Source organism: Trachypithecus francoisi, unplaced genomic scaffold (genome assembly GCF_009764315.1).
Source record: "Trachypithecus francoisi isolate TF-2019V2 unplaced genomic scaffold, Tfra_2.0 Lachesis_group0, whole genome shotgun sequence".
NCBI lineage: Eukaryota > Metazoa > Chordata > Mammalia > Primates > Cercopithecidae > Trachypithecus > Trachypithecus francoisi.
In genome coordinates this window covers 91,214,736-91,239,510 of record NW_022681453.1, presented here as the reverse complement: position 1 = coordinate 91,239,510, position 24,775 = coordinate 91,214,736, and the positions used below count along the sequence as shown (strand labels likewise).

The following is a 24,775-nucleotide window of genomic DNA, read 5'->3' as shown; positions in this document are numbered from 1 at the left end:
TAAACCTATTCAACTGTCTCAGCAGTTCCTACTCATAGGTCCAGCCTGTGGTCCTTGACACAGCAAAGTCAAATATCTTGGATTTGGCTCCCATCAGCATCAGGGCCCACATCTAATTAGACGTACTCTGAGTTACAAACATTTGACTAGAGAGCAACTAACAGCCGCCCACTTCCAGGTGCTCCTCACCGCAGCACCACCCCAACTGTTGCGCAGGTCAATCAATGCACCCTGGACCCACAGTGTCTCCTGGTGGCTGGAGCAGGCCACTGCCTTCTCCTGTCTCCACTAACCACCTGAACCTCCTCACTTCCAACTCTGAGCTTATTCCTGAAAAGTGCCACTTTTATCAAAAACTCCCCTTCGTTTAAAGAAACAAATAAAGCCCCTAAAGGCTGAAAAGTGAAGGTTAAAAGTAGTTACATCTAAAGTCTTGAAAAAACTATAACTTTTTAACTGAAGATATTAAATAATACCAATATCATTAACCCCTAACACAGCACTTCTCCAACTTTAATGTGCACACAGATCGCCTGAGCATCTCAATAAAATGCAGATGATTCACTAGCTCCAAGGTGGAACCTGAGTCTACATTTCTAACAGGCTCCCAGGTGATGCTTCTGCTGCTGACACTGCTGAGTAGCAGAAGCCACTCAGCCAAGCCTTGCAAAGCTCCTTCAGAACTGCCTCTAAACCACAACTATTGATACTTAAAGGCTAGGTCTCCCTCATCTGTTTCCAAGAACTGTAATTCAAATTATTTAAATTTCCTGAGACTGCAAAATTCTATCTTAAAGTCCTTTCCCCGTGGGAAGAGACTCCATTGCTTTCAGCAGATTCTTAAAGGAGTCCCTATCTCCCGACAAGGTTAAGAATCACTGTGCTTATAAAAACCAAAATTTCTCAAAGACTTGTTATTTATAAATGGTATAGTTTCCTACTTTGGTGAGTTATCAGAATTGCAAGAATACTGTTCTCTGCTCTTTTGTCATTAGAACTAAGCAGTATTTCAGCTACACTGTAGACTAAGTGGAATTATGTTCTGTCCTGGGAAGTAAGCGTCCTGGAACGATGTGTTGCATACTGTGTGATGTGTTGCAACTTATGAAGGAACCTTTAGAATGAAACCCAGATGGAAACTGCACAGATTAAGAAAGGAAATGTCAAAATATAAAACCCTCTAAACAGCTCAGTTCCTTCAAAAGGCCAAGTGCTTTTGATAAGGAAACGCAGGACATGGTGGAAAACGAATACAAATTGATACTAAAATCCTACAGGAGAGGGGTAAAGCTTTAAGCTTAGGAAAAAAAAATAAACTTTAGTGTTTAGGATATGTGGTCAGTAAGACACATTTTCTGAAAATGTTTCCTTTAAGTGAAACAGACCAGCTTGAATTCTCAAGGAAAGAACTAAGGCTTCGGGAAGGCACAGCATAGCTAGTACATGGAACTCTCAAGTGATGTAGAAATACAAAGAGATACAAAAACGGATTCGGCAAGGGGTAATGCTTATGCAGAAGAGGTTCCATAGCAGGCCTGACTGCTCTTCTTTGAAACTGCAGCTTGTGGCGGACGTCTGAGAACTTAAGATTTTGGGAGAGTTTCCACCACCATTAACTGATAGGAGTGGCTCACCATGCCTAAAACGTACAATCATTACGGTTTATACCAACACCTGCCAGGCAGGGGTGGCCTAAGTGACCAGCCCCCAGTAAAAGCCCTGGGCACTGCGTCTCTAACAAGCTTCCCTGGTTGGCAACATTTCACAAGTGTTGACACAACTAGCTGCTGCAGCAACTGAGCGCAGCCGGTGTGGCCGCTCGAAGACCCTTGGAGTTTTGCACTTGGTCTCCCCAGAACTTCACCCATGTGCCTCTTCCCTTTGCTGACTGTGCTTGGCATCCTTTCCCTGTAATAAATCAGCCAAGTCCTCCTAGCAAATTGCTGAACTAAGGATGGTCTTGGGGACCACACACATTGCTCATGTTTAATTTTTAAAAACCTAGATGGGTTTATTAGGTTTGTATTACTAAAAGCACCCTATACAGTAATTTTATATTCAGCCACACATCTCTTATTGCTCACAATTGTTCCGTTTAAAATTTAAGGGGAGAGAGCAGCAGGAAGATGCAAACGAAAAGCTTGTTTTCTTTAAGCATAATGTATGAATACAGTATAAGCACATTCACCAGAAAGGGTGGCTAAACAAAGAATGCAAAACACTTATGCCAAAATAAAATCACTTAAAAGAATCTTTCCCATCTACAATCACTAACAAAATATACCCCAATACTGTGTAACAAATGCTCTCCTTAGAATATAAATTTCACTACCCATACTGCAAAAAGTTACATCATTTGTTTCTCTATGTTCATGTTGAAATGATTTGAGGCTCCTTTAATTGGAGCCTAAGCTTAGAGGTTTCTGGGCAAATACACTATTTCTCTGATTCTCACACTACTCATACTGTAAGACAACCATTCCTTTTAACAGCTTTCTAGAGCAGAGGGGAGAAGAGATGAAGCATCCTACCACATTAAACATATGAAAGTTGTTTTTTTTTTTTTTTTTTTTTTTTTTTTTTTTTTTTTTGAGGCGGAGTCTCGCTCTGTCGCCCAGGCTGGAGTGCAGTAGCCGGATCTCAGCTCACTGCAAGCTCCGCCTCCCGGGTTCATGCCATTCTCCTGCCTCAGCCTCCCGAGTAGCACGGACTACAGGCGCCCGCCACCTCGCCCGGCTAGTTTTTTGTATTTTTTAGTAGAGACGGGGTTTCACAGTGTTAGCCAGGATGGTCTCGATCTCCTGACCTCGTGATCCGCCCGTCTCGGCCTCCCAAAGTGCTGGGATTACAGGCTTGAGCCACCGTGCCCGGCCAAACATATGAAAGTCTTAAGGTACACATCACAATTTTTGAAACAGCAAAAAGTAAAACACATTATCTTAGAATCCAATACTATAGTAATTAAAGAAGACAATGCTTTGTCTAGAACAGTACAGCCAACACAATCTTGCCCATAAGCCTCAGAGACCACCCCAATAAGAGTAAATATTTCTATAAAATCACAGAAAAGTTTTTGAAGAGCAATTGTTTTCCATTTGAGTTGACTATAAGAATTAAATGTAAAAAGACTAAAAGATTTACGGTTCATACTTTGGTGACTACCCCACAGATAAACCCTATAAGAAAATCAATGTCGACAACCATACTATACGTAACAGATAAGAGAGTCACTATATTTTAAAGGTACCCTAAACTCCTTTTCCATAATATTTGAGGACATGAAGACGTGAGGAAGCTCTTGAAGGAAAGGATTTGTATATCCCCAGAAACAAGCAAGGTGTGGTACAGAGGAGGTCCTCAAGAAATGTTTGCTGAATTTTTCACGTTTTCATCCTTTGTCTGTATACAATTTTGAAGACAAATCACAAAGGCCTTACACAAAACAGTTACGGAAAAAACAGATGGTTTGTGCAGAGGGGATTATTTTTCTGCTGGCAGCTGTCACTTCAGGATTCAACAGTATCGTAAAAGCTAAAAGGCACTTTAGACATCAGTAGTTACTACTAAAGCGGGGGAGGGAAGTATGAGTTTCCACATCCCCTGGGCACTGTTTTACCGAATGTAGTTCAGAGTTACCAGCAAGGTTGTTAGCATGCAAATTTCTGGGTCCCTTATCCAGCCCACTGGATTGCCACTTCTGATGGCTGCGGCCCAGAAATCTGCATCAACATAATACGCTCTCTAGATGAATTTTAGGTCCACTAATGGAGGACAACAGTCAAACGCAGCTCAGTTAAACACATACGGCTGTCAGAAATTATATATTGTTTGTAATAAGGTTGCCCAGACTGACCTAAAACATTTCTTTTTGGCTCAGAGACATGTTAATCAATCCAGAGGGAAAACTGGCTCTCCTATGTTGACCTAAAGGGGTGATCAGCAGCTATTTTTTAGTTTGATTTTAGAGAGAAAATGGACTATACCTCAATGTATTTCGGTGACCTTGATGTTACAAAGCTTGATGTCCAGGAGGCAAAAACCAGCACCAGCAGAAGCAGCTGGGTCAAACAGGTTCCTCTGCTCAAAGATGAGCCCAGTGACATGCAACTCGAGGCACCAGATTTACAGCTAATGAGTGGTAAAGTCAGATCCTCTTCCTCCCTGTCTATCCTTCCTGAAAACAGTGAATTACCTGGTCTCAGTAACCTGTTGGACAACCCAGCTGTCGGCCAATCGTTGTGGAATTATTTGCTGATAAATGAATTGGAAGCACATGATGTAATGCAGCTGCTCTTCTCCCCACACACCTGAACTTCAGGTTTCCCAGCTGTAGAGCGTGTCTCTTAGGCCCGACCTGACGCCTGGCGGCGCAGCCCACGTGGAGGCCGCGCTCGCACAGGCAGTTCTGCCACCACCCGGCGGAAGCCGGCACCACCCTCCTTGCCAAACCTCCAAACTTTCTGTGCGCTCGTAACCGGGGTTGCGACCATTAGCAGGGCACTTGTGCGATTCTCTGTGCCCAAGGCTTCCGCGACCTTCTGCCCTAGATCCGGGCTGCACCCACCCTGCCCCGGTCTCCGAGGAGGTGGGGCGGCTGGGCGCGCGTCCCAGGTCCGGCAACCATAAAGCCTGCCACCAAGCCTTCCCGCCGACCGGCAGGTCTCCCCACACCCGCACCCGGGCCCAGGTGTCTAGAGCAGCAGCGCGCGCCCCGCGGGATCCGGCACGACCAGGCGTGCCCCGGCGCTAGGCTGCCAGCGATAGCGCTCCACTCACCCGGCACGGCCTGTTGCGCGCGGCCGCGAGCCCACTGCGCGACGGCGCGGCGGCTGGAGGCGGGGCGGCGTGGGCACGCTCCGGGCGGTGCTCCAGCCCCCGCCCCGCCACGCCGGCCAGCCAGTGGTGGGAGCCCCGGGGCCTGGCTACCCCGCGGTGTTCGGTGTTGACGCCCGGGCATTTCTTTAGTCCATATGGAAGGAGATAAATGGACTTTTTTTTTCTCTCTCTCTTTTTTTTTTTTTTCTGGTATGTGAGACAAGGTCTCACTCTCCCCAGGCTAGAGTGCAGTGGTGCGATCTTGGCTCACTGCAACCTCCACCTCCCGGGCTCAGGCGATCCTCCTGCCTCGGCCTCCCAAAGTGCTGCATTATAGGTGTGAGCCACCCACCCGACTCTCCTTTTTTTCTTTTAACTTGGGGCGGGAGGAGGGGATTTGGGGGAGCGTTTTGCTGCAACCCCGCTCCTTTTATGAATAGAGAAACAGGCCTGAAGAGGGAATACCAGCTGTGCAAGTTTAGGGAGTTGGTGGTCCGGATTCTCCCATAGCTTTCTTATGGGCTGTGTGGCTACACAGTGCTGATTTGTACAAGCCGAGTGTCATTTATATCATCTCGCTCCGGGAGACAGAATCAATCCTGGTTTTAAAAGATAGTGGAAATTCATTGCGACTATGGCTATAGAAACAAAGAAGAATTGCAGTTATTTGAGTCCTTTCGGCCTAACACTCCCTGCTTTGGAACATTTGGGTCGGGTCGGGAGGCACAAATGAGTGGGCAGGGAAATGAGTGGCGGCCCTGTGCCTTTCTTTGCTCTGTAGACAGCCAGAGGACCCAGAGGAAGTCGATATTTCATTCTGTCAAGGTAACTGAGACCAGTGGCTGCTTCTAATGGTCAAGTAGCACATGAGCAGATGGAAACAAAGTACACCCTTGTCTAACATTTGTCTAAAACTAACAATAATAGCGAGTCTTGAATTGAGTTCTTCCTGGCTGTAAGGCATCACCCTAGGTGTTTCAAATACTCCTCACTTCATCCTCACCACAACCTTGCAATTACCTCCATTTTACAGTTGAGGAAACTGAGTCAGGAGAAGTTAACTAACTTGCACAAGGTCACACAGCTAGGAAGATGCAGAAACAAGATTAGAGCCAAATCAGTCAGTCAACTGTTGGTCTTTTTCACGTTTTACTAATACTTGTGTAACTAGTAAGCTTCCTGGCAGGTTCCAGTTGGAAAAACTCAAGGGTAACATCAAATTTAGCCCTTACAGGAAAAAAAAAAAAATAGCCAACAACAAAAATCACTAGTTGATATGATATTGGTAATGTACTTTGCTCTTTATTTTGACTGCAGAGTATCTACTCAAGATAATATAGAATAATATTGCTGTTCCTGGGATTCAGATAAAGGTAAATTCTCACACGTCCACCAGTCGGAAAAACAGTACTGTTGCAGAAAAAAGTTACAATGTCAACATAAAATAACCTTTTCTCAGCATGTAAAATGGCCCTAGGATGTCTAACAGAACAAAAGTACATATTGAAGTCAACTGTGTGGGGGGAAATCATACATCTTGTGTAGGAGTTCCTCTAAGGCAAAATTAGTCTATCAGTATGTTCTCTCTGATTTTTTTCATTATAATTCCGATTTCTTAGCATAGCAAGCAAAAAAGTCATGATAGTTCCATCTTCAGACCTAAACAGTGCCTATCATGCCTGTGAAGAAAAGGAGGAGGGGCCGGGTGTGGTGGCTCACGCCTGTAATCCCAGCACTTTGGGAGGCTAAGTGGGTGGATCACCTGAGGTCAGGAGTTCAAGACCACCCTGGCCAACATGGTGAAAACCTGTCTGTAACATAAATACAAAAAAATTATCCAGGCGTGGTGGTGCCCGCCTGTAATCCCAGCTACTCAGGAGGCTGAGGCAGGAGAATTGCTTGAACCAGGGAGGTGGGGGTTGCAGTAAGCTGAGATTGCGCCACTGCACTCCAGCTTGGGCAACAAGAGCAAAACTCTGTTTCGGAAAAGAAAAAGAGAAAGAAACTTAGTTTGTGCTTGGGCGACAGGAGCAAAATTCTGTCAGAAGGAAGGAAGGGAGGGAGGGAGGGAGGGAGGGAGGAGGGAGGGAGGGAGGTGAGGAAGTAAGGGTGGGGTGGGATGGGATGGGAGTGGAGAATGGCTTGCAACCTTGCCTGAGAGGAGGAAGAGGAGGTGAGGAAGTAAGGGTGGGGTGGGATGGGAGTGGAGAATGGTCTGCAACCTTGCCTGGGAGGCTTCTAGAATATGTGGCCTTCCTAAATATATTGTTTCTGGGTTGTTGTTTTTTTTTTTTTTTGGAAAAGTTCTTCCGGAGAACAAGATACAGACTGCTATCCAGTTCCCACCAGAGGTTCATTTAAGTCAGTTATTTTGTTTCTGTAATGAATTTTCTCATGAAAACAATGCTGTAGATGGCAGCTCTCAAGATCTGCTGGGAAAAGACTGTAGAAGCCTCCAGATTTCTGAATCAACAGACTAGCGCTCCTCCTCTGGATCTGGGGAATAAGATGCCAAGGAGACAGGAGAAAGGAGAGAATTCCCTTCATGTCTTTGTCATAAACCCTGAAACAGACTTGTCCATGAGCCTTATAAAATAAGTTACATTTCGGAAGAGGTGATTGATGCTCACACCCTTTGGGTTGCTTTGTTAAAAGACTCTTTTAGAGCCAAGTTTGTCTTCCGCTTCTGTGGTCTCTTAGGCTCTTCTTCCTGTAGAGCTTTTGGTTTTTAGCCACCTCACTGTGGCTCTGCACCTGTCCAGCCTGGGCATCAGGCTGCCAAAGTTCATCCCTGTCCTACTCCTACCTCCAGTCACAATGATGCTGGGTGCAAAAAAATCTAAAAATGGTAGGGTGTAAATGTAGTTTTTATGGTTATTAGATCTAACTCTGGAGGGGCCAGGTATATAAATTTGGAAAACTCTCTTTGCTAACATTCACTTTCCTCATTTATAAAGTAAGATCGCACCAGATGTACTGTGATATCCCTGTTGGCACTCAAATTCCATAAGCTTAAGGGTCTGTGCTCAAATTTTCAAAAGGCATTAGAAGAAAAATCAGTCTGATTGGAATTACCTTCAGTCTATAAACACTGAAGAACTTATGAAATGATTAATATTTGTATGTATGTTTTAAAGCTTTATTTTATAATGCTACTGTGTCGTAAAGCTCCAGGAAACACACATTGCTTTAAACTATGTGAGTACTGTCCCCTATGTGTTTGTATTCACTTTGGTCCAGAAAATATCTAAACCACGTCTTTCTTGTGTATGACTTTAATATATATACCACTATATTGGCCTAGCTTTTTAATATAAAGAAACAGACACATCAAAATTAAATAACTTGCTCAAAATTACATCATTTGATAATCCATTTATTTCATTTGGGCTGCTATAAGAAAATACCCAAGACTGGGTGGCTTATAAGGAGCAAAAATGGACTTCTCACAGTTTTGGAGGCTTGTTCTCTGGTTCATAGAGGACCCCTTCTAGCTGCATCCTCACATGGTAGAAGTGGCAAGGCAATTCTGTGGGTCCTCTTTATAATCCCATGTTTTTTAATTATACTTTAAGTTCTAGGGTACATGTGCACAACATGCAGGTTTGTTAGATATGTATACTTGTGCCATGTTGGTGTGCTGCACCCATCAACTCGTCAGCACCCATCGACTCGTCATTTACATCAGGTATAACTTCCAATGCAATCCCTCCCCCCTCCCCCCTCCCCATAATAGGCCCTGGTGTGTGATGTTCCCTTTCCCAAGTCCAAGTGATCTCATTGTTCAGTTCCCACCTATGAGTGAGAACATGCGGTGTTTGGTTTTCTGTTCTTGCGATAGTTTGCTGAGAATGATGGTTTCCAGCTGCATCCATGTCCCTACAAAGGACACAAACTCATCCTTTTTTATGGCTGCATAGTATTCCATGGTGTATATGTGCCACATTTTCTTAATCCAGTCTGTCACTGATGGACATTTGGGTTGATTCCAAGTCTTTGCTATTGTGAATAGTGCCACAATGAACATACGTGTGCATGTGTCTTTATAGCAGCATGATTTATAATCCTTTGGGTATATACCCAGTAATGGGATGGCTGGGTCATATGGTACTTCTAGTTCTAGATCCTTGAGGAATCGCCATACTGTTTTCCATAATGGTTGAACTAGTTTACAGTCCCACCAACAGTGTAAAAGTGTTCCTATTTCTCTGCATCCTCTCCAGCACCTGTTGTTTCCTGACTTTTTAATGATTGCCATTCTAACTGGTGTGAGATGGTATCTCATTGTAGTTTTGATTTGCATTTCTCTGATGGCCAGTGATGACGAGCATTTTTTCATGTGTCTGTTGGCTGTATGAATGTCTTCTTTTGAGAAATGTCTGTTCATATCCTTTGCCCACTTTTTGATGGGGTTGTTTGTTTTTTTCTTGTAAATTTGTTTGAGTTCTTTGTAGGTTCTGGATATTAGCCCCTTGTCAGATGAGTAGATTGCAAAAATTTTCTCCCATTCTGTAGGTTGCCTGTTCACTCTGATGGTAGTTTCTTTTGCTGTGCAGAAGCTCTTTAGTTTAATTAGATCCCATTTGTCAATTTTGGCTTTTGTTGCCATTGCTTTTGGTGTTTCAGACATGAAGTCCTTGCCCATGCCTATGTCCTGAATGGTATTACCTAGGTTTTCTTCTAGGGTTTTTATGGTATTAGGTCTAACATTTAAGTCTCTAATCCATCTTGAATTAATTTTCATATAAGGAGTAAGGAAAGGATCCAATTTCAGCTTTCTACTTATGGCTAGCCAATTTTCCCAGCACCATTTATTATATAGGGAATCTTTTCCCCATTTCTTGTTTTTCTCAGGTTTGTCAAAGATCAGATGGCTGTAGATGTGTGGTATTATTTCTGAGGACTCTGTTCTGTTCCCTGGTCTATATCTCTGTTTTGGTACCAGTACCATGCTGTTTTGGTTACTGTAGCCTTGTAGTATAGTTTGAAGTCAGGTAGTGTGATGCCTCCAGCCTTGTTCTTTTGACTTAGGATTGTCTTGACAATGCGGGCTCTTTTTTGGTTCCATATGAACTTTAAAGCAGTTTTTTCCAATTCTATGAAGAAACTCATTGGTAGCTTGATGGGGATGGCATTGAATCTATAAATAACCTTGGGCAGTATGGCCATTTTCATGATATTGATTCTTCCTATCCATGAGCATGGTATGTTCTTCCATTTGTTTGTGTCCTCTTTTTTTATTCACTGAGCAGTGGTTTGTAGTTCTCCTTGAAGAGGTCCTTTACATCCCTTGTAAGTTGGATTCCTAGGTATTTTATTCTCTTTGAAGCTATTGTGAATGGAAGTTCATTCATGATTTGGCTCTCTGTTTGTCTGTTACTGGTGTATAAGAATGCTTGTGATTTTTGCACATTAATTTTGTATCCTGAGACTTTGCTGAAGCTGCTTATCAGCTTAAGGAGATTTTGGGCTGAGACAATGGGGTTTTCTAAATATACAGTCGTGTCATCTGCAAACAGGGACAATTTGACTTCTTCTTTTCCTAACCGAATACCCTTGATTTCTTTCTCTTGCCTGATTGCTCTAGCCAGAACTTCCAACACTATGTTGAATAGGAGTGGTGAGAGAGGGCATCCCCGTCTTGTGCCAGTTTTCAAAGGGAATGCTTCCAGTTTTTGCCCATTCAGTATGATATTGGCTGTGGGTTTGTCATAAATAGCTCTTATTATTTTGAGATACGTTCCATCAATACCGAATTTATTGAGAGTTTTTAGCATGAAGGGCTGTTGAATTCTGTCAAAGGCCTTTTCTGCATCTATTGAGATATTCATGTGATTTTTGTCTTTGGTTCTGTTTATATGCTGGATTACGTTTATTGATTTGCGTATGTTGAACCAGCCTTGCATCCCAGGGATATTATAAGACTTTACCCTCGTGACCTAATCTCTCCCAGAGGCCCCACCTTCTGATCACATTGATGATTCTGTTTCAGTGTATGAATCCAGGGTGGGGACAAACATTCAGACCATAGCACCCATACTGCCTATCGAGTAATATTCTTTGAACTTCTGTTTATGTTTCTCCAAAAGTGGTTAATTTCACCTAACTCAGAAAGATGCTGTGAGCTTCAGGTGAGATGGAGTAAGTAAAAAGAGTTTTAAAACTGTAAAATGCTATTCAGCGTGAGAAGCATTACTGTTAAATCCCATATGACATCTTGAACATGATTCCATAGAATGAATTAAATGCAGTTGGGCCTTTTATACATACATACTTCACTTAATTTACACAACTCATCAAGCAGGGCACTTCAAATTGATGTCATATCACCATGGGATAATCTTGGTGTCTTAGTACCTTCAGAAAAGTCAAATTTGTTTGAGAATGACCCGGGCTGAGGTCTTTCAACACTATACAGTTACGATACAGCTCATAGAACTCAACATATTCAACTTGATAACAAGCATACCATCACCGTTTGGGATTATATTTTGCATATTTATATAACTATGGTTTAAACTCGTTGAGAGCAAGAAATATGCTGCTTTAATTCTGAGAACTGCAACAGAGTTCTTCACAGAGTAGTTACTCAGTGTTTACAAAATTCAATTGGGTAAGTATTCTTATTTTCTTTTCTTGCTTAGAATCCAATTTCTTTTATAGCCTGTGCCTACAGCAAAGTTGGTGTTAGGCTGCATGACTTTTCTTTTTTTTTTTTTTGAGGCGGAGTCTCGCTCTGTCGCCCGGACTGGAGTGCAGTGGCCGGATCTCAGCTCACTGCAAGCTCCGCCTCCCGGGTTTACGCCATTCTCCTGCCTCAGCCTCCCGAGTAGCTGGGACTACAGGCGCCCGCCACCTCGCCCGGCTAGTTTTTTTGTATTTTTAGTAGAGACGGGGTTTCACTGTGTTAGCCAGGATGGTCTCGATCTCCTGACCTCGTGATCCGCCCGTCTCGGCCTCCCAAAGTGCTGGGATTACAGGCTTGAGCCACCGCGCCCGGCCGACTTTTCTTAAATGATTCTGCAGACCTCCTTTCTCCAACAACCCAGCACTTGCAGGTGAAAATCTGCCTCAGGATTTTCCAATGACTTTTCCTTACTGAGATGTTTTCTTACTTAACATGTTACCATAAATCTTGAAACTGACTTGCCCATGATTCTTATAAAAACATATACTCCTGCAGAGGTGCTTTCTGCTCATACTCTTTGGGTTGCTTTGTTAAAAGGTAAACAAGCTCCTATTGAAAATGTTTCCTACAAGACTGACAGAATGTATATATTGGTGAGGAGCCCTCAACATTATGATGCCACATTAGTTTATTTATTTTCCTTTAAAATATCATAATGATGTAAAAATGACCAGCTAAGGTGGTACTAGTCAGGTACTGATGGGTCTGTTAATGAAGTTTTTTTAAAAACTTTCAAGGAAGAGAAAAATATACCTCACATAAACTGTTTCTGAATATAGAAAAGGAAAATAACTGCAAAAGAAAATTACAGACAAATGTTATTTATAAACCTAGAGGCATATAACCTCTGTGGGATTTTGGCTTGAAATTTCAGTTGAATCCCCCAAACTGGAGACAATATTCTTATTTTTTATTTGTTCAACACTTGCCACTTTCCATTTTCCAGGCCCTTTTTAAAAACTGAGTACATAAACTTATTAATACACACGACAATCTAAAAGGAAGATACTGTAACTCTCCAAGTTTTACATGTGAGGAAACTGAGGCACCAGGAAACTAAGTTATTAGCCAAAGGTCACAGAGTAATAGGAGATAGAACCAATATTTTAATGGATGCCACCTGGCTTTAGAGCAGGGTTTCTTAGCCTTGGTAATATTGACATTTTGGTCTATAATTCTTTGTGTGGGAGGCTGTCCCATGCATTGCAGGATGTTTCACAGCATCCGTGGCCTCTACCCACCAAGTGCTGGTTGTTCTTCCACCCCTAGTTGAAACACCCTAAATGTATCTAGACATTGCTGAATTTCTCCTGGGGGTACCTTCTACCCCAGCTTTTAATCTCACACTATACTGCAGTTAAACAGCACATTTAAATATATTCTCAAGAGGAGATGCTAGACATTGCCCTGTAGGGCTTACTGAAAAGGCCCAAGATGGTCCTGTGACCATCACTCACATTCAGGCTATATAAAGAGAAGGAAAGTTAGGGGAAATTTGTGGAAGTAGGGAGTTTGGGGAATCATAGATTTTCAGTCTAGCTGAAATTTCTGTAGCATGTCCCTTCCTCCCCCAAGCCAAGTGACAGGGACTCCAGAGCCCAGGCAGGGAGTCTTGGATTCTCTGCAGAAGGGTGTCTGACTCAATGCTTGCTGAGCTGTAGGATCTGCTGGTCTGCTCTGGGGCTGCTGTCAGAGAAGATCCTACTGGGGTTGGAAAGTTCTTGCACCCCAGAGATATGGCCCTGAGAATGTGAAGGCTGCTTCTCACCTGGAATATCCTGAAGAAAGAGTTGGCTGGTGACCTCATCATAGCGCTCTGAGGCAAAAAGGCAGTGTGGGGGCAGCCTGCTCTCACACAGATTGTCACATCAAGGACCGTTGAACATCTTCTGGGCTGAGTGGTTGCTGTGGAAAGTAGTTAAGCTTGGACCACCTGGAAGGTGACAAAGAGAGTGGCATAGTGGACCAGGAAGCATGGGAGTCCACTGGCCCAGACAGGAAAAGAGACATAGGGTCTCAGGCAGTCTGTCAGAGATCTCAAGGTTAATTTCAATAAATCCAGTACCTCCAAATCAACCTTCTCCTTGTCAACTAAAGAAAAAGCTAGACTTTCAAAGAATTAAATTAGTTTCATTTAGAGTCTTACTGACAACTTCAACCAAGGAGAGCCTTTCAGAGTTCTGTTAGACTGTTCCAAAGGAGTGTTTCAACCCATACCTTATACATTACGTGGTGGAGGTTCCGTGCGTGTTCAGAAGTTACATAAAATGTACTCAGAAGTTACATTAGAGCAAAATCTCATCAAAGTTTGGGTGCAAGAGTACATCTGGCTATGGATCACAAAGATATAATTATTAATCCTGTCAGATGTTATCTTATGGACGGGAAGAGACAAAATCTAGGATCACTGAACTTGTCTTTTCTAAAAATGCAGTTATTCAGGCAAGAGATGTGGGAATCTGTGCTCTGTTCTGCTTATCATCTTCAAGGCATTCTTCCAGAGGGCTGCGCTTGTCACTGAGCCAGGGGTTTCTGAAGGTAGGCTGACGGGCAGAATGAGCAAACATTGCTTCTTCACAGCAAGGGCGACGTGGCTGGCCAGAAGCAGACATTTGCTACTTTATCTCACACCCTGCATCCCTTGAAAGCTTCCCCATTTGAATAGCTGTCACTGGGGCCAGCTACATAATTTGTGGGACCTGTTGCAAAATGAAAATATAGAGCCCCTTTTCAAAAGAGTGCCATTAAAAGTACTAAAATATAAAACCATTCCCTTCTTTTGTCTCTCATTCTTTACTATCAGGGTGGCATCTTTTATTTGCTACTAAATGCCGTGCTCTACCCTGGTGCAGGAAGGTGAGTGCCGACATTCATAAGCACCCAGGACTCTGCAAGGCCATTGGGTGCTGCTAAATTAAGAAAAAAAATCATAAAATTGGAAAGGAAAGGAGACTTTATTTCCCATAAAGGATTATACCCTGCAAGGTGCCCATCCCTCAGACAGGGAGGTGTGCCTCTGGCTAAGACCAGGGAGAGGCACTTTCGAAGGAGCGGGGGTGGTGAGGGTAGGACCTTAATGCTGAACCAGTTGGCTAAACATACATGCCCAGCAGGTCATGGGGAATAGCTATGAATATTCATGAAGGTGGTCCTGACACTTGCATATTGAACCAATATGCATGTATTTAATAACATATGACCCAGGTTCACTTTGAGGTGGAGACTTAACATTTAAATATATTGCAGTTAGGCTCTATATGTCAAGAGGTGTTTTTAGGATGCGAAGTCAGGCAAGTGCACAACCTCTGTAACCGGCCAGAGCTAGTCTATGCTTGGTGGTTTTCTTATCAGGAGAAAGTCACTGAAATCTTCTCTTGTCCAATCAAAGCTGAAGTTATGGCTGATAGAATAGGAGGTCAGTTAGTTAGTGTCCAGTGCTAAGCTACAATTGTTTTAATATTGCTTATCTCAAGGCCAGTACTTGTTTAGCTGCTAGAGAAAAACAAAAACCTTGTAGCAGTTAGAACATAGTTTATTTTTCTTTAAGTGCAGGGGTGAGTGTCTTAACCCTTGCGTGGCATGGCCTCAGGTCCTGTTTATAATTTGATATCTTATTGCCACGGAGTCTGCTCTGTCAGTCTTAAAATCTCTATTTTGCCATACTTTCAGGCCAGTTGTACCAAAACCATAAAAGGGAGGGGCATAGAATGAGGCTTTTCTGACCTCCTGTTCCGTCATGGCCATGAACTCAATTTTAAGGATTTTCTGGGGTCCCTTTCCCCGCAGGGGGTTCTTTCAGTCAGGAAGGGGCTTAGCATTTTATCTTTAGTTTAGTGCCCATGTGTGTGCAGGAGCACATGGTCACAGGCTGCTGCCATCTCTCCGCTGCTAGCCACTGGCTCAGCACTGCTGTGCCTGGCCAGGGATGGGAACATCAATCTCCCCAACCCTCAGCAGATGGGTGAACACCAAGAGATGGCAACCTCCCAGCCAGGACACACTAATTACTTGAATAGGGAGTGGGCAAGGGGTTTGCTCCAGCCTGGTGGCTCTCCAAACACACTGTAACACTGACAGCCCAGGGCACAGCTGGCTGCCACCATGACCAGCCCCAAATGCTATGGAAAGTGCATCCCATCCCAGCCTTCTCTGCATCTGTGTCTAGGCCTCTACCTGGGGCAGCAAGCAGCAGGGCATTGGGCCTGGCAGGAGAGTGGGTTGGGAAAGAGAGGTCCAGAACCATCCCACAAGGTAGGACAGAGGCAGAACTGCATGTGCCACACCCACATACCTGCAGTTTCCTCCCTTCTTCCTTCAGACTTCATTCACAAAACAAATTCTAAGATTAGATTATTATGAATTTCAACATGGTGACTCCAAAGCATTAAACCCCAAGGGTGAGGCTCCTGGTGAACTGCATACTCAGCCCTGCCTGCCACCTAAGGAACAGCAACAAACCAAGAGAGCTAAAGTACATATCATTAAGTAAACAGACTTCTGCAAGTTCTTTCCCTAATCCTCTCCATCCATTCCCCACTCCAAACCCAGTGGAATGAAGAAGGATGGGGGAGAGGTATGTGTTAAAGACCAGATTCTACCTTATTCCTTATTCCTAGGACAGTTTCCTCAGTCCAGGTTTGAGGCCTGACTAGTTGGGGGATGGGGGTAGGGAAAACACACTAAAATCAGACAAGGCTTTATAAATGACTCCTGATATCCCAAAAGCTGTGAGATCAGTCTGAGGTGTCAGCAAGAGGCAGAGAAAGAATAGCCAATAAAGCATGTTTGACAGCAATTGGTGAAAAACAAAGCCATTTTCTGTCTGTACCTACTACAAGTTCAGGTTATTTTGTATAAAACACGGTTCAGCAATATAATATGTATAGCTCACATTAACAAATTAGAACTCACCAGGAATTCCATCAGTACAACCCATTACATAAAAGGGGTAAAAGATAACATCATGATAGAATCAAGTAATTCAAATAACTTGAGTGATTTGAAATGGGCTGATGATTTTGGTCACAATGGCATGTTGTATTGATTACTTGGTGACCGACATGCAATTAATTGCTCTTATTGCACAGAGACACATTATCTTTTATACAAATGAGCAATAATAATCTGACTCCATTGATATAGACCAGGGCAGTATTCCAAATAATCAAATAGACTTTATACTATTTTCAAATTCAAATCTCCCCTGAAGATATACGCTATGGGACTTTCAGGACATCCTTTTGTAGAGCAACCATATTTTAAACTTCTGTCCTTGTCTTTCTTTTGCCTTTTTTTTCTTACCTGCTTCTAATTTATATTATCTTTATAAATCATATTCCGTTATTAAAGTTCCTTTTTACAAAACATTCTCATTCTCTTCTGTCTATCTGAACTGCATATTTATTTAAAAGCAATTTAGCTGGTCCCAAGGCTACTTTCCCATTGATTCATGATTTAATTTAGATATGACCTTACCCAAGATACAACCTAATTAAAAAAATATATTTTAAGTTATTTTGGGCAGTGTGATTGCTCCAAAAATTTATTTGATGTGTGGGTTTCTGTTTATAACACTTCTTTGAAGTACAAAATACTTGAAACACCTGCCTTGATGTTCTCTGATGAATTAAAAGAAATTATGTAAGTGTAAGTACTTCCTCCGTGACTTAGGGTCCCTTGTTGCATTAGCTAGTTTTGGAATTATTTGAACATATATGTCACTTTTAAAGGACACTGGCTTGTACCTCAAACTTCAGAAAGTCTTATCTCACAATACAAAATGTGTTTCAAAAGAGTTGCTAATGACATTATAATTTCACCTATTTTTGATTGTCTAAGGTAAGGAGGGGTCAACTAGCACCACAATCTTGTAGAAAAGCTTTGAAACACTCTTGCAGAAAATAAGTTTCTATAATGAACTGTACTCATCCTAGAATTAAGAATAATAGCAAATCCTTCAAATAACCTAACTTAATATTATGTATAATATTAATAAACAAAATGTAGTTCAGTCTTTCCTACAACAAACTAAATATCAGTATATTAAAAAGAAAACTATTGTCATTTTTTCTCAGTGACTTTGTGAAATCTCTTTTCTACACTTGGCCCCATCATTGACCAGAAATAGCATTATGATTCAGCAGGGGATTGAAAGGGAGAAACAACTGACAATGTTGTCCTGACAATGGTGAACTTCATCTGAGCCTGTGTGTTCCTGGAAAGCATCAAAGGTCTGGAAATCCCCGCCACATTTTGTATTCTGAGAAATGACCACTCTGCTCTCACATATTCCAAGATCAGACCCACCTTTACCCTTCCCCAGTGAATGTGACTCACTTACATACCTGGCTCTTTGAAGCTCTTGACCTCCTTCCTTTTCTTTGAGATGTTTCTTATTAATAAATGCCCTTTCTATTGCAGTAAACTGAAAAAAAAAAAAATCATCTTCTTAAATGTCCGGTGCATTTTGTTTTTCATGGTTTCTTTAAAAGAGAGAAAAAAATTATGTTTAAGTTATATGTTAAATCCAGGAAAGAAAAAATTTGCAGTTGGAAAAGCAAGACACTTTAGTGTGATAGAGTGTTTCAAAGCAGTGTTTACAGAGAAAGACTAGGTGGCTCCATTCCATAAATGAGGTAGTTGGAATATAACATTGCCTGCTTTGCCTAAGGCCTTGCCAAGAAATAACAGCAGCACCAGTAGAGAATTGATGTTGAAATAGCAGTTTTCATGTCACTTCTTTCTCTTGCTTCTTTGAGGGTGTTGTTTAGTCTCATTGAAACGTTGATCATAATAATAGTTATTGAAATAAATATAAATAGATGTAATTCTTTCTCTAATTTATCTCCATGTTAAAAAAAATTGTATGTACAGGGGTGTGTGTGTGTCTGTGTGTGTGATTTGAACAGGCTTATCAGTGGCACAATAAGGAACAATAGATCTTACTCCATGAAGATTAACCCACCTGCAAGGATTAAGACAATGCAGTCACAAGTTAGTTATGATTTTATAGCAACTCATATGCAAATATTTGCAATCTCAGTTACTCTCTTACTTAGAAAGATGGCAAAGGTTTGCAGTGGTGATAGCAGTCATGGAAAGAAGCAGGTTTTCAATACATAGGACTGCTTTAATGTAAGTATTTTAGACAATGCAGAAACTTCCATTATGAAAAGGGAATGCCAGCAGACATATATAAGAAGGCTCTGCTTCATGGGGAAAATGAACTAAAAATTTAAAAGTTTCTTCAATTACAGTAATCTACACCTCAGAGCTTCTAGGCAGACCCATGAGTGAGTTTGACATGGCAGGTTCTAGTTGCAAACAGGGTTTCTTCTAAAGGAAGTAAGTGCAGAAATTTGAATATGGCTAGACATTTCATTTTATCGAAAATAATTTTACTTCTAAATGTTCTTTACATTGTTAGTTGCAACCCATTTGTAATAGCATACAATAGGAAATGACAATAATGTCCTACAGGACGAGATGGGTTAAGTAAACTATGGTGCACCCATTCAGTGGACAGCTCTGCAGCATATAAAAATCAGTATTCAGGAAAAAAGACATGAGAAGTTGTTTAGAATGCAGAGAGGAAAATCTGGCTGCAAACTGACACTTTCCCCAACAAAATGTAAGTTCAATAAGGGGAGGAGCCATGTCCATCTTTCGTTACTGTATCCCCAGCAGACAGTGCTTGATACAAATGCTTAAATTAATAAACACAAGTGTTGACAAAAGGGTTCCATTTGAAAAAATGTAAATGATGTACAGAAAACCTCTAAGAATGTACATTAAAATGTTAACTGTTTAATTCTGGGTAGATGATTTTTTTTTTTTTTTTTTGCCAGTTGGTATTTAAAAATTTTTAATAATGAAGCTTTATTTTCTAACCAGAACAGAAACAATAAAACTAAGTTAAAATATACAATTTCATGGGTTTTTCAAAGTAGTTCCTATAAAATAGCCCATTTCTATATTTAGGCAGTTTACAGAGCTAGCTGGCTTCTTCTTAATCATAGAAAGCAGCTTATTTTCTGAAATCCTTGCATTTTATCCAGGCTTATCCCTCAGTGAACAATCATGCACAGTCTGTTCCGGATTGTGATGAGTAAATGAAGTGAAAATCAAAATGAGGTAACTCTTATATGCTGTCTTCACTCTCATGTTTTTCAGGTAAACTGTGGTTTCAATTCTTCTTGGAGTAAACCGAACAGAAATCTTGTTGCTACCAAGAAGAAATGAAGCTAATGGGAACAGCCCTCTCTTCACAATCTTCACAAGCCACCAATCTCAAGAGAAGAAAACTGGCAAAACTCCTAGGAGTTCATTCCAAATGCTCTAATAATTCCCTTGAGCAGTAAACATATTTTCTTTCTCAGTGTTAGACGTACATTACCGAAGAATACAATGCCTGTATTGCTAGCCATTAACAAAAGTTATATTTGATCAGCTAACAACTGTGCATTAATGCTCCTCCAGAGGAATGCCAAGTGTGTGGGTGTGATAGAGACCCATTCTCCTAGACTAGATTGCCAAATGCATTCAGTGATGCGTTTGATTCAAAACAAGGAAATGAATATGCCCAGGGGAAGCATTCGACATATTGAATGTTATACTTCAAAGTATATGAAAAAAAAACAGAAGAGCCCGAAGAACCTGAGTATTGGATGAAGAGAACAGTGGAGATTTATTCTGTTCATTTGTATATTTGTCCCTTTTTAAACATCTGGTTTTGTCAAAATCAGAAATGTAATGCAATTGTAGTGCTTGGCTAAATAATAGCTACAAATTCCTGGCCATCTAGGATATTAATCTGTGCTGTATTTTAAAAATATAATCCTACCAAAATACTACTAGTAAATCAAACTTAAAACCCATTAAATAAATAGTTTTTTTAAAGTTTATTTATGGTCTATCTACAATGAAATGGAGAAGGGTTTTAATACATTATATTAGCTCCATTTCACAGAGTATCCTATAAAAATATAATCCTTGGGAAGTTTCAAAAGAACTGGAAAAGTTGTACTAAGAAAATAGAATGAAGTATCCCAGAGTTAGCCTGCTTGTGAGGGAAGTCATAATAGAAAAATAATTTTCCTTTTAATATTTTGTACCTAGGTGGAAGATACTTTTCTAGAACCCTCTGTGACTCACAACAGAGAACCAAAACCAATGTTATTGGTTTAAAAAGCAGAAAGTTTTTGTCTCTTCACCTGGTGAAAAATAATTCAAATCATTTTGATTTACTTTATGGTGAAATAAAAGGAAGTACACTGAAAGTAATACACCATTTAATGTATTTCTCTTAATTCAATCCCAGCAATCAAAATAGATATGGGAGTATTTCCTGCCAAGGGCTTTTCTTTAAATTGAATCTTGTTCAGAAAATACTCAAAACAAAAGCATGCACACTGCCGATCTGCAAAATGAACACTGCTTATAGGAGGTTTTTCTACTTAACAAACATTTATTTAATATCCACTTGACCTGGTTTACTTGGTTCAACCAAAGATATTAAGGATTACCATGGGATAAATACATTTTGTTCAGTTTTTTCACTCAATACAATACCTGAAAGCATCTCCAGTTGTTTATCAATTGAGAGTCCACATCCCTTTGGAGATGTTCTTTTCCTTTCTTTGGTATCCTCCTTTCAGAACTCACACAAGACAGTGTACATACCTCTATTTTAACATTCGTTACATGTGTTATAGCTCCAGTTCACTGCTCCTGTTGGCTATGCACTTAGAGAAGGCAGGAATGCTATTTCATATTCATTTTTTCAGTACATAACACTTAGTAAAGTGCCTGGCACACGCAGGTGGTCAATAAACATTTGTTGAACAAAGTGATTAATTAAAAACCTCTAAAAAGTTGTGAAAACAATACATTGTCTACAAAATGCAAGATGTTATTATTGATGACTGATGTATTAACATTAGAATGAGAAGAATGAGTGGAAACTTAGCTTCCCCTCTCCACTTATGCTCATAAATATATGAAACAATATTTATTTATTTATATATATATATTTATTTTATTTATTTTTTGAGATGGTGTCTCGCTCTGTCACCCAGGCTAGAGTGCAGTGGCACAATCTCAGCTCACTACAACCTCTGCCTCCCACGTTCAAGTGATTCTCCTGCCTCAGCCTCCCGAGTAGCACAGACTACAGGTGCATGTCACCATGCCCGCTAATTTTTGTATTTTTAGTAGAGACAGGGTTTCAACATGTTGGCCATGCTGGTCTTGAACTCCTGACGTCAAATGATCTGTCTACCTCAGCCTCCTAAAGTGTTGGGATAACAGGCATGAGCCACCGCACCTGGCCTGAAACAATATTTAAATAAGAATAAAGACTTGACTGGAGAAGGAGACTGGAGATCCTTCATAGGATTCTTGACTGTGTGAGTGCGGGTGATACCACCTCAATGTGGATGTTCTTGCCTAAGGATGGTTGAGCTCTGGTAGATAACCAGGCACTTGGCTGGCAGTAAGAAACAAAATATCCTTGAATTATTGTTTGTAGTCCAGCTTTCTTCTCTAATTAAATAAAGAACATTTCATGAAGAAAGAAGGAGGGTTCACATGAAGTAGTTATAAAGCCCTTCCCAACGGAAAACTGTTTTTCCCGTAATACACATGCCTGTGACTCTTATTTATGGAGTCAAACTTTTCTAGGGCCTGAACTCTTTCTTAAATATAAATAAGTCAGCTTTCAAATTTTCATTAGGGCAGGAGAGGTGAGTGGCTCTTTCCCAGTTCCATCTAGGACTATCCACCTCATATTCAAGAGTTTTGTTTTGAAACATCGTCCGGCTTTAAAGTTGTATACATGTGAAATTCCCCTTCATACATATACACCCCAGTAAAACAAATTAAATAAAATATACACAATGGGGAATAAAATCCTAGAATAGGTGTCAATGACATGGTTGTTTTCCAGAATGATTCTACCAACATGTCCTCCTAGGGATTTTCTTCTCTTTATCCGAGATGAATCGGTGCTAGGGCTGTGTATCGATTTTCTTCTCATGAAGTCTTCTGAGTTTAGAGAGAGGGAAGTCTGGTCCATGTCAATCTCGCTGTCATGGTAACAACCATCGAAGGCCATGGCTTGAACTGCATCAATATTATACATCCTAGAAATCTGTCAAAAAAAATTTTTTTAAGTAGGTCTTGAATATGGTTTTACAAATAGGAATTACAGTAAATAGTGTTAATAAAGTTAAATATGATTTATCAGAACAGCAATATCAGCCAATTGGATTTGTTTTTCAACTTATTTTTCCTCTTTGTAGAAAATATAGCAGTATCCTCAGTCAGTGTATATACATTTTTTGGTCCAAAACTAAAACCTTGTCATCAGTGATCCATTTGTGCTTGGGGATGGGATAAGGAAAGGTTTTAGCTGCTCCATTCAAATGCAAATTAGCCGGGCCTTCCCATTTTTTGCTTAAGAGCACCTATAAATGATCCTAACATAGCCCAGTTAAACAACATAGAATTGGCTTATTTTTCTGAAGGAGCAAATTATCAATGCTTTCTGGCTCCAGTGCCTGACTGAATCAAAACTAAAATTTTCTCTAAGGTTTCACTCTGAGGAAGATAGCGGTTCTCACTAGTTTAGAGCCGTGTCTACAAAGCAGCTGTTACTAATTGCTCTTGGAGAAAACAAAATCACTTCTTGATTCATAGGGAAGTTAAAAAATGAACAAATAGAGAGAGGCTACTACTGGATGAAATTATTCAGAATTCAAATTGGAGGCTGCAGAATAAATTCTGCCAAAACATGTATTTGATTTATAGTGATTTAAAAACCTAATATTTTTCAAAAGACATGAAGACTCTTTTGTGCAGTCAGTGAACTAATTAAGGACCCATACTTGAGTTATGTTGTCCCTTTTTTTAACTTTTAAATTAAAATGTATTATTATTTTTTATTTATCGAGACAGGGTCTCGCTCTATCATCTAGGCTCGAGTGCAGTGGTGTGATTATAGCTCACTGCAGACTTGACCTCTTTGGTTCAAGTGATTATTTCCGCCTCAGTCTCCTGAGGAGATGGGACTATAGACAAACATCACTACACTAGGCTAATTTTTTTTTCACTCATTCTCTTTTATTTAAGCAGGGCTTGATCAGAAAGAAGAGCTCAGAGGAGTGAGGCAACACCAACACCAGGGCATACGATTCATCCAAGGCTCCCCGGACACCAGTTCCAGCCCAGATGGGACTTGAAGTGGCTTGGAGTGCCCTGCCATGCTGGGGCAATGGAAAACATGAAAGCCAAACCTTAGGACCTGAAGAGTAATATGTCTGCAAAGGCATCATCACTGTCAGGCACCCCTTGCAGACGTACACAAAATAGATACATCCCCAGAGATAGTATTTTATTTTATTTTTAGTAGAGATGAGGTCCTGTTATGTTGCTGAAGCTGGTCTTCAACTCCTGAGCTTAGGCAATCCTTCTGCCTTGGCCTCTGAAAGTGCTGGGATTACAGGCATGAGCTACCACACCTGGCCAAGAAAGAAAATAGTTATTTTTCCTCTTTCTGAGCAATGGTCAGCACCAGGGATACGTTTTTCAGATCGGCTCTTCTTCCAGTTCTGAGTATCTCAGGGAGAGAGGCAGTAGGAAAATGTATATGAACATGATGGTACTGGGTGGTAGTGGTGTGTGGTGGTGGATGGCAATAATGTGAGACGGATAGTGGTGGCAGATGATGGAGGTGGTGAGTGGTGGTGGTGCGTGGTGGGTGGTGGTGGTGGTGAATAGTGGTGGTGGATTGTTGTGGTGGTGAATGGTGGTGGTGGGTGATAGATGGTGGGTGGTGTTGTGTGGTGGTAGGTATTGGTGTCTGGTGGTGATGGTAGATGGTGCTCATGATGGTGGTGTTTGGTAGTGGTGGATGGTGGTCATGGTGGGTGGCGGTAAGTGGTGATGGTGGATGGTGATGGATGATGGTGAGTGGTGGGTGGTAGGTGGTGAATGGTGGTAGTGGTGGACAGTGGTAGTGGTGGATGGTGGTGGTAGGTGATGAGTGGTGGTAGTGGTGGTGAATGGGGGTGGTGGTGGGGGTGGTAGATGGTAGTGGTCATGGCTGGTGGTGTTGGTAGGTGGTGGATGGGGGTGAGGGTATATGGTAGTGGTGATGGGTGATGAGGGGTGGTGATGGTGGTGGATGGTGTTGCTGATGGTATTGGTGGATGTTGGGTGATGGTGGTATGTGATGGTGTTGGATAATGGTGGTGGGTGATAGTAGTATGTAGT

At 41.4% G+C, this 24,775-nt stretch overlaps 2 protein-coding genes across 11 annotated transcripts in view; both read right to left on the bottom strand.

Moving 5' to 3' along the window:
* Positions 1–4,853, bottom strand: part of RIOX2 (ribosomal oxygenase 2) — a 31,213-nt gene extending 26,360 nt beyond the window's left edge. For 4 of the 10 annotated variants that reach the window (XR_004437141.1, XR_004437140.1, XM_033211536.1 and 1 more), the window contains exons 1-2: positions 4,777–4,824; positions 3,984–4,174 (exon numbers count right to left, since the gene is read on the bottom strand). Coding sequence is in view for 3 of the 10 variants with exons in the window: in XM_033211536.1 (XP_033067427.1) it covers positions 3,984–4,103 (120 nt within the window). In the remaining 7 variants the exon portion in view is untranslated. The other 6 variants (XM_033211540.1, XM_033211544.1, XM_033211539.1 and 3 more) reach the window with 4 other exon arrangements.
* A 16,938-nt stretch (positions 4,854–21,791) lies between these two features.
* Positions 21,792–24,775, bottom strand: part of GABRR3 (gamma-aminobutyric acid type A receptor subunit rho3) — a 50,303-nt gene continuing 47,319 nt past the window's right edge. Inside the window, exon 9 of the mRNA XM_033200683.1 lies at positions 21,792–22,652. Within this exon, the coding sequence (XP_033056574.1) occupies positions 22,353–22,652 (300 nt within the window). The 3' untranslated portion in view covers positions 21,792–22,352. The remainder of the gene's footprint in view (positions 22,653–24,775) is intronic.